This window comes from Triticum dicoccoides, chromosome 5A (assembly GCF_002162155.2).
Source record: "Triticum dicoccoides isolate Atlit2015 ecotype Zavitan chromosome 5A, WEW_v2.0, whole genome shotgun sequence".
Lineage (NCBI taxonomy): Eukaryota > Viridiplantae > Streptophyta > Magnoliopsida > Poales > Poaceae > Triticum > Triticum dicoccoides.
The window spans coordinates 402,532,598-402,542,983 of record NC_041388.1 but is presented as its reverse complement, the minus strand read 5'-3'; the positions used below and the strand labels follow the sequence as shown (position 1 = coordinate 402,542,983).

Sequence of the window (10,386 nt, the reverse complement as noted above, 5' to 3'; positions counted from 1 at the left end):
CAATAAATGAACCAATAGTTATAAAGATAATATACATACCAAATCCGAATCATAGACAGGACGAGGGCCGACGGGGGCGGATACCAAAACCATCGCACTATATAAGATGCAATAATAAATGTAAGAAAATGATACAAGTATCTATCTAAACATACAAGTAAGAATATTTTTCCTTTCAGAAAGAAGATAAGAACAAGAGGCTCACCACGGTGGTGTCGGTGATGAGATCGACGCGGGTGATCGACGGCGGTGAAGACGGGGACGGGGCGTGATGGACCGCTAAATCTAGACAAATCTCGAGGAAAATGGAGCTTGGAGGTCGAGCTTCGAGAGGAGAAAGCTTAAGTAGTGTGGCTCGGGCATTCCATCGAACACCTCATGTGCATAGGAGGTGAGCTAGAGCACCACAAAGCCCTCTCCCCCTCGGCCAGAAAAAACAGAGCACTGTGCTCTGCTCTTGCGCGAGGGGGTATATATAGGCACCTCATTGGTCCCGGTTGGTGGCATGAACCGGGACTAAAAGGGAGCCTTTGGTCCCGGTTCAAGCCACCAACCGGGACCAATGGTGGTGGGCCAGGAGCGAGGCCCATTGGTCCCGGTTCGTCCCACCAACCGGGACCAAAAGGTTCAAACGAACCGGGACCAATGGCCCACGTGGCCCGGCCGGCCCCCTGGGCTCACGAACCGGGACCAATGCCCATATTAGTCCCGGTTCTACACTGAACCGGGACTAATGGGCTGAACCGGCCTGGACCATAGCCCTGTTTTCTACTAGTCTCCTCACTCCTCCCGGCCGCGGCCAGCCTCGCTCCCTCCCTCACTCCCCATCCCGCTATATAACTCCCAGCCCCACGCACCACTCATCACTCACCTCGCAACGGACCAGCGCCAAGTACATCCATTGGCCACCCACCCACCCACACACGACCTCCACCCCCACTCCACTCCACGAGTAGCTAGCTAGCCAGCAAGAGAGTCCCAGGGGGCGACCAGCTGCCACTGCTCCTCCCCTAGAGGCACTCAGGCGAGCTAGGCTGCCTGCGGCGGCCTGCCGGTACGCGGGGAGAAGGCCAAGAGGCTCGTGAGGACAATGCATGGCATGTGTTAACATGTACAACCCGGAGCACCACCAGTCGTCCTTCATGGCGCCGCGGATGTCCTTCTCCAGCGACTTCGCGCTGGAGCCGCCGCCCGCGTCGGCGCTGTCGGCGCGCGGGCCCGGGGACGCCGACTTCGAGTTCTCCGTCGGCAGCCGCCCCATGATGGCCGCCGACGAGCTCTTCTCAAAGGGCCGCCTCCTGCCGCTCCGGGAGGCCCCGCACGGCCAGCCCGGCCGGCCCACCACGCTGCGCGAGGAGCTGCGCGCCGACGACCGCCACGGCCGCGCGCCCCGCGCGCCCAACATCCGGTGGAAGGAGCTGCTCGGCTTCAAGAAGGCGAACAAGAAGGCCGCCGACGCCGCAGCCGCCGACGCTGCTGGCGCCGGCACGTCGTCGGCCGAGGCCCATACGGTAATTACCACTAATTAATCTTATAGCTTATCTTAAGCACCCAGCTCGTAGTGGTAGTAGTAGCACACTGCATCGTACGCTGTGCAATAGTGGTATGCATTGTCCCATCTGCCCGTCGCATTTGACATTTTCCGAATCTTCAGAACCACCTGCGAGCTCGCTCTCTCTCGCGCGCGCAGAGGAGCACGTAGTACCGTCCAGAGTACATTTCCTCTGCATCCAGGGCCGGATTTTCTTAAAGTCTGGAGCCGGATATATGCATCGCATATTCTAGGCATGTGTACTTGGCAACAGAGCGAACGTGTGCGCCACACCAGCCATGCCCCATGCATTCATCTTGTACAGAGTTCTAGCGGCACATTCATATCACCTGTGCTCCCTTCCGGTTTCAGTGACAGCAAACGCGTGCAACATTTTTCAGGATCCAGGAGGCCAAGGCGGCACGAGACAGTGAAGCAGCGAGCTCGCGCTCATTCAGCAAGCGAAATGGGGACATGATTAGGCGAGTAGTCTGTGAGATTGGGTGGTGATTTGAGCTTCCAGCTTTGATGTCCATCATCTGCCCGTTGAGGATCGATCGGCAGGCAGCCCAACATCCACCAGCGCTTCATTGGAGAAGCAGGCAAACACAAGCTGTAGCTCTGGAGGCCATGCATGCGCTCATGTGCACTTCCTTTTTCTTAATTTTTGGTGTGGTAAAAGGGGATTTTTGCTCTTTAGCTAGCTCTTGGGTCTGGTCTGGTCGTCGGCGGGTGGGTGTCAAGGATGGTTTCGCATGTCGTAGCAGTAGCGGTCAAAGTAACTCCTCTCTAGTCTCTAGCCTAGATGTGGCTCTGAATGTTTTGTATCGGAAGGGGCCAGTTAAATGCACTGGTACTAGTATTTTTTTTCCCCTCTCACATGGTGATGGATGGTGTGGTGGTCCTTGGTGTGGTAGTAGTAGTAGTACGTGCTGGTTGTGCGCTAGCTGTTCCCATGCTTGTCTGCTACCGCCACGCCTCCTCCGGCCCCGGCCCTCGCTTTGAATCCCTCCCTCGCCCGTCTACGAAAATCTCTGCGTGCAGCCGTGGGTTCAATGAAGCCTTTGCTTTCGATCGACACTCTGCCGTCACATGCATGCATGCTGCTGCATGTCCGTTTTTGAACGCGAGGTAAATGCATGCATGCACGGAACCAGCCGGTCAAAGCTGAGCTGGCCCGTTACAGAGGAAGATTCAAAATAGAGTTTCAAAATACTCCAACGTAGTATAAGTAAAGTGGAGTGGTACTGAGACCGGGCCGCTCTCCTCCAAAGCTGGCGGATTTGTTAACAACCCGTCCTCTAGCGGGGGCTGGGCTGGGCAGTGGAGAGAAGGGAGGGAGGGGGCCTAGCACATCTCCCGCACTGTCGTGTAATGCTCGGCGCCCCATCATCCCACCTGGTGGCGATCACCAGCACAGCCTTAAATTTAATGAGGCGACTTAGCTGTCAATCGCTGCCGCTGCGGCGACGGGGCGGGGCGGACAAAAACAAATGCCTGGCCTGGCCCTGCGTCGCTGCCCGGCACAGTAGTAGCTTGGGGGGAAATGGAAATGGAGATTCATGGCGGGGGCAGGGCGGGCGGCAGCGGGAGCCGAGAGCGGTCGAGGGGGGGCCGGCGCCGGCAGCGAATGCAGCAGGCGGGCATGCATGGATCGACCGCTCTGGATGAATTCTGGTTCTGATTTGAAGCCAGCCAACTGGCCCAAGAGATGGCGGGGCATGCCCTGATCTGATTCTGGGCCGGTGCGTGCGACTGCGTGGTTAGTACAGGCGCATGCAGTGGTGCAGTGCAGGGCAGGGCAGTGCAGGCGTGCAGCTGCGTCGCGTGCCCCGGCTTAATGGCCAGGTGCTACCTCTGCGCCTCCGCTTTCCTGCGCTGCGTGTGTACTGGCTAGGGCTAGGGGGGGTCATCTTGGTCAGATCCTGTTGGATTGGAGCTTGCTTGGGATGTTACGGGAGACGAGTGGACTCAAACAGTCAATGTTTGTTCCAGTAAAGTACTACTGCATTGCATGCGATCAATAACTAGTGAGTATAGCAAAGAAAAGTCTCCTTCTTCCTCTCGTCGGCGCCGCCGCGGATCCGCCCCGCCTCCAATGGCCTTTGGCCTGTGAAGGTGCGGAGGATCTCGGCCCCCGCCGGCGGGAGGGACCCTGTTCTCGTTTTTGCTAGATTGAACATCTTGGTTGGGGCTGTGTGGTGGCGGCGATGTCCCGCGGTAGCAGTAATGTCTCCCACATCCTATTCCCGTCCCGACGGTGCGAATAGTGTTGTCAGAGGATGTGTGGAGGTGTGTCTTCGTCGAATCTCATGAGATTCGGTCGGTGCTGGTCTTCGGCGGATCTATTTGGATCCAGTTTTTGTTCGTCTTCGTTTGCGTGGTTCCCAGTTTGATCTTTTTGATCCACAACTCTCTTCATCGGCGATGGTTTCTGCTCTAGTGTGCTGGTCCTTTAGGGCCTTAACACGACGACTTCCGGACCGTCTACTACAATAAGGTTTGCCCGGCTCTGGTGATGGAGGGGAGATGACGGCAGCAAGCCTTCGGCTCGCTTCAGTATTTGTAATCATCGCTAGGTGGTCCATAGACCTGGTTGTAATTTCTATTACCTCTTGTGTTCTCTGTATTGCCATAATTGATAAATAGATTGGAAATTTCTCTTGTAAAAAAACTAGTATAGCAGTTCGAAAAGTTCATCGCAATTTTATTAAAAACAAGTATATCTATATCTATACCTACTTACTAGTAAAGTATGGAGAGCTTCTATTTGTCAGTCGTCATACATTTTATAAAAAGCCCTGTGATGTTTTTCTTAACTAACCCGCTGTCCAATATTAAAGTCTCTATCCTTTCTCTCTATCTGATGGGCTTCGGCCCAACTCTTGTAGCCGCTGTCGCGCGTAGTCCAGTATTCCATGTTCAACTACGGTAGGCGCAGTTCGCTCTGGCTTTAGCCCGTTTAGGTCCCCGGTCTTTATTATTTATAGATAATATGTTAAAATGATCTTGGTATAGCTTTCCAACCGATTAAAATAATTTTTATATGTAATTTAATCAGAAAAATGCATAGTTTTCAACCATGCTATTAGTTCTTTTTGTTAACCAATATATAACTTTGTTTAGGGCATAATGCTTATTAACCTAATTACTCACTATGGAGTATTTTAGGAAACACTATATAGATTAAATGTTTTCTACTTCATTTAAATTGGCCAAATATGTTAATAAGTACTCCGTTCATCCGAAAAAACTTGTCTCAAGTTTGTTTCTCAAATGGATGTATCTAGCACTAACTTGGTGCTAGATATATTCATTTGAGGGGCAAGCTTTTCCGGACGAAGGGAGTATGTTAGGAGGGTTTGCATTGCACTTTTTCTCTATAGACTAAGGAGTAGTGTGTGTGTGTGTGTGTGTTACCCCATTTAAATTGGCTACATATATTAAATAAACGAAAATGTTAATATCCACACTTGTGGGCGTTGACCATCTCGACCACACGCATCCATCACCGTCCAGTACTATATGCATGAATCTTGATATAATTTGGCTGATTTTCTGTGCCACGTAGGACAAGGCGTGTGTGTGGTGTGTGACATAGTTCGCCCACACATCCGTTTTACCACACGGAGGGGCCGGTGTGTGGGCGTTTAGCAGTTCACCCACACACCAGTTTTCAATCATGCACAAGGGCTGGTGTGTGGGCATTTGCCATCTCGCCCACACGCCCGTCTCCTCTCCCACACGTAAGCTGCTAGTTGCCATGTGTTTTTGCAGCGCACATGGCAACTGCCTCTAGTGTGTTTTATAAGCAGGTGGCAACTCTTTTTTTACCCGAGTTGCCATGTGTTTTTGCAGGGTACACGACAACTGTCTAGTGTGCACATAAGCAGATGGCAACTGTCTTTTACCGAGTTGCCATGTGTTTTTGCATGGTACATGGCAATTGCCCCAACGTGCACGTACATGGCAACTGCCCTAACGTGCACGTAAGCAGATGTCAACTCTTCCTTTTTACATGGCAACTGCCCTAGCATGCTTGTGAGCACATGGCAACTCTCTCAACTGCCTAGTGTTAGTATGTGGCAACTCCTAAAGTTATGAAATCATGGCAACTACATTAGATCAGACTATACATGGCAACTGCAGTTGAGCAACCATGGCAACTGCAGTTGTCCGACATGGCAACCGTAGTTCAACGACATGGCAACTGCAGATAAACGAACATGGACGAGGGTCTGGACCATGACAACTACGGGCGCGCGGTGGGCGTCACGCGTCGCGTGCGGGACCAGAAGGGTACGAGGCCTGACATACGGGCGTGTGGGCGTTATCAACTTCGCCCACACGCACGCGTGTGAGAGGGTTCAGGAGAAAAAAAAAATGTGTGTGAGCATTAGTTGTTTTGCCCACACGTAGGTGTGTGGGCTGGTTGCTGTTCATCCCACACGAGGCGTGTGGCACAACTACCCGATACACCACACGTGTGCCAGTTATCGGGACCCTAAATAAAATATGTTAGGTGAGCCTGCATTGCACCTTTTATTCCGCTGACTACGGAATCCTTCCTTCCCAAAGGCCCCAACCAGCTGACTTAGCATGTGTTTGTGCTAAAAAAAATAGGTTCATTATTTAAATAAAAAGTCTCACATTGATTATTTGCACGAGAATACATCAATTTATATACATTTTTAAATTACGTGAAAATTGGGAAGCCACTTCAGTAACCAAGGAACAGAGGGAGCAAAGGAATTAAATGGATTTAGGTTAGCATGGCCGATTGGCTCTAAACAAATAATTTTTTTGGATTTGTATAGAAGGTTCTTTCGATATAAATTAAGCGCGATTGTAAGTAACACCAGATTTCGTGATTTTTGCTATGAGCGAGAGACCCTATATTAATGAATTAATCCTTCCGGAGTCCCCCAATTTTGCGTTAATAATTCATTTTAAGACTTTCGTGAGATAACCCGAACAAAGGGAGGGGGTAGATTTCAACCTCGGCATGCATATCCCTGCTGTCATCAGGTGGCACCGCCAGATGTTGTCATGTCGCATTAATATACGTTCTGGTGGGCATGTTAATTACTTCTCTGTTGCAACTCACGGGCATTTGTGCTAGTATAGTACAAAAGTTCAACGCAATTTATGATTTTTTTTAGAAAATTGCAATTTATCATGGTATGCACCTTTTCTGGCTTTAGAGCTACCTGTTCAGGCTCCTCTTCTCCGAATTGTTTTGTTTGGGCCCAAACTTGGCCCAAAGAACTTTGCTTCGTTCTGACGTTAATGACCTTCGCCAACGCGAGCCACTACGTCACTAGCAAGTTTGTGTTTTGTTACAAGGACACGTCCTACTTTAAGGAAATGAGGCGGATTTTCTATTCGTTTTCCCTTTTTTCTACTGGTTTTTCTTTGCTTCTTTCTCTGTTTTATTGGTTTATTTCCTTTTTTCTATGTTTCTTTCTTAGTTTTTATTGCTTTTTCCTTTTTTATTTTTTTCTTCAGTTTTCTTTGTTTCTTTCTTGGTTTTCACTAGCTTTCTTATTTTCTTTATCTTTTTTTAATCTTTCTCTGGTTATGTTTGCTTCTTTTCTTGTTATTCTTGGATTTCTTTTGTTTTCCTCTCTGGGTTTCTTTGTTATTCTATACATATCTTTGGTATATACCTAATAAATTTTTCTTACACACAGCTAACATTTTTCTAATATAAGATTAACTTTTATTAAATACATGTTCAACATTTTTATACAAATTTATGCAATTTTAAAATGGTTGACTAACATTTCCAAATAGTAATTTACCATATTTTTGAATACATGGTCAATATTTTCCAATACATATTTAACATTCCTTTTCAAATACTTGATTAACATTTTTTAGATACAGGTTTAACATTTTTTGATTACATGATCAGCACTTTTTCTATACACATTTAACATTTTTCAATGACAAGTTTACTTTATTTTAGTACAAGGTCAACATTTTTCTCTATACACATTTAATATTTTTCAAATACAAGTTTAACATTTCTGAACACATCGTGAACATTTTCTCTATACACATTGTTTTTTAAATACAAGTTTAACATTTTTTTAATACATGGTCAACATATTTTTATACACTTTTCAACATTTTTCAGATGTTTGATTAACATTTTTTAATGATTGGTCAACATTTTTTCTATACAATATTAGCATTTTGTTAGTGCATGGTCAACATTTTTTCTATACACATTCTCAACATTTTTGGAATACAAGATTAACATTTATCTACGCACATGTAACATTTTATAAATGCTTGATTAAGATTTTTAAAATGAAAAATTACCATTTTTTAATATATAGTCTACATTTTTTTGTATACACATTTAATATTTCATAAATGCTTGACTAAAAGTTTTCAAATACTTGTTCAACATTTTTATTGAAATGCTTGATTAAAAAAATTATATACATGATCAAAACATTTCATATTGTTTTAATACATGACCAACAATTTTTCTATACACATTCAACATTTTTTTCAATGTTTGATTAATATTTTTCATATACTTGTTCAACATTTTTTAAATACTTATTCAACGTTTTTTGCAAATATTTTTGTAGAGTGTTTTTGGTATAATATATATATATATATATATATATATATATATATATATATATATATATATATATATAATTTAAAAGTATAAACAAAAATACAAAAATGAAGCAAAAATATAAAAAACTAAAATGTAAATATAAAAATTATAAAAGAAGGTTGTGGCCTCTCGCGCTCATGGGCCGGTCCAGGGCGGTTCCTCCCCTCTCGCTGTAGGCAAGAGATAGGGCCAAAGTCATTTTTTCCAGAAGTTGGACAAATCACACTTCAGAAAAACTAATTTGAGCAGCCGGGCAAGATTTACGCCTAAAACAAAAGCAGCTGACCAAGACATACCATGACACGCTTTGTCTAATGTTTTTTTTGGGACAGCACTAGGCGCCGGCGCGCCGGCCCAATAGTTGGGTCGGTCACACCCCAAGCGTCCGATACTGTGTCTACGAACCGTCAGATCAAGCCCTCCCTGCATCGTCTACCTCTCCCGTCTTCTTTTCCCTCGATAACTCACGCGGGTGAGCGGAGCCATGGCAAGCGCCGCGGGCCGTCCCGCTCCCAGCCGTCCTCTACCTCGCCGTCGTTGTGCTTGCAACCTCGCCGTCGCTGTTCGCGCCCCTCGCCATCAGCGCCTCATCTTGCATCTTCTGGCCGTGTATGCGTCGCTGCTCTGGCAGCGCCGTTCCCGGCAGCGGCCGGCAACAGTTGTAGCGCGCAACTCCATGGTTGCATCATCCGATTGTGCTGCCCCACCGCCCTCGCTATGAGTGCTCGACGCACAGGTGGCACCGTCCGTTGATCCCCGCCGCCGTCTCATGGGATTAAGCCCATTAGAATCATTGCAGCAAAACGAAAAGCCGGATGTAGCTTTGCTGGTGCCGGTTGCAGCTCACCGTGGCGGCGCATGTCGTCGTCTCAGCACCGCTTCCTTGATTGAAGCAGAAAAGACACTGGTTTCAGCTTTCGTAGGCAACGGTTCTAGCATCTTCACTGCCTGGTTGCAGCTCCACTAGTAGCCAGTTCCAGCAAAAAAAAGTCTACCGGTCGTGGCACCATGCAACTATTCTTATGATAGATGTAGCAAATTTCTTCCCCGGTAGTAGCAAAATCCGACGATGGTTGCAGCTAAGAAGGTCGCCGCTGTGGCACGAGTGCAGCTCCGGTGGTTGTCATTTTCAGCATTTTTTCCTACTGGTTCCAGCAGTTCCAGCCAACGGTTGCAGCTTCCGGCGACATTGGTTCGAGCTTCCCCCGGCAATGTTTGCAGCTCCCGGCCAAAACTAGTTCCAGCATCTCCCCCGTCGGTTCTAGCAAACCCCCTGACTGGATGTAGATTTTTGATTCCATGGTTGTAGCATGGGGCACCGCCGTTTGCTGCTCTCTCGGCGTCGCGGTTGCAACTCCCCGGGCTGCCATGGTTGTAGCACGGGGGCCCCTTGGTTCCCAGCAAAATCATTCTCGCCGTCGTCCAGCGGCACATATGCGCCATTAATGGATGTAGCATTTTTTCTCGTTGGTCGTAGCAAAAGCCAACGACCGTTGCAGCAAAATAACCTCCTCGTCGCGTGGACGTAGCTCCGTCAACGAAACATACAGCTGGATGCAGCTTTCCATGGTAGCAAAAAAATGTGTCGTTGAATGGATGTAGCAAAAAAATCATCGGTCGTAGCAAAAAATGACAACGGTTGCAGCAAATCATCGTCGCCGCCAGCACGAGGTCACAGCTCAGCCGTGATGGATGTAGCAAAAACCCTCGCCGACAGTAGCAAAATCTATCTATGGTTGAAGCTTTTTTAGTTGGGCAGTGCCGATTGAAACTTTTCTATCTATGGTTGAAGCTTTTTTCAACTGTGGTTGAAGCTTTTTTAGATCATGGATGCAACACTGTATACACGCGGTTTTGGCCATGGCAGCAGGTAGCTGTGGCATCTCTGCTCTCCTAGCAGCAGGTAGTCGTTGCAGTTTGGTGACGACGGTAGTTTGAGCACCGCTGGTCATCTTTACGCCGGCCCCGATCCATGCCGTTTGAAGCACCAGTGCAAGCATCTGGTAGCAAAAACATCAAAGCTTCGTCGTTCGTGGCGAGGAAGAAAGAAGGCTGCAAGGGGAAGAAAGGAGAGGATGTGGGGAAGAAGATAAGGTTGTTTGAAAAAAAAAAGATGTGTGGGCCTGCCTATGTCCAGTGCGGGGGATCACTAGACCCACAATCAAAAGGGATCGCACGACCCGCACGGGTCCGGCCGAAAGCTTCGGCCAGT

General features: G+C 47.7%; 1 protein-coding gene across 1 annotated transcript; it reads left to right on the top strand.

Annotated features, from left to right (window-relative positions):
- The first annotated feature begins 880 nt into the window (after window positions 1-880).
- Window positions 881-2,410, top strand: LOC119301832. Its single transcript, XM_037578808.1, has 2 exons — window positions 881-1,511; window positions 1,933-2,410. The coding sequence occupies exons 1-2, from the start codon at window positions 1,095-1,097 to the stop codon at window positions 1,963-1,965; spliced, it is 450 nt and encodes a 149-aa protein (XP_037434705.1). The 5' UTR covers window positions 881-1,094; the 3' UTR covers window positions 1,966-2,410.
- The last annotated feature ends 7,976 nt before the right edge of the window (window positions 2,411-10,386 follow it).

Bases quoted from the DNA above. Each gene is read 5' to 3' on its own strand.
- LOC119301832 (XM_037578808.1), top strand. From the start codon at position 1,095: ATGGCATGTGTTAACATGTACAACCCGGAGCACCACCAGTCGTCCTTC. The intron at 1,512-1,932 runs GTAATTACCACT...AACATTTTTCAG, and splicing joins CGTCGGCCGAGGCCCATACG to GATCCAGGAGGCCAAGGCGG.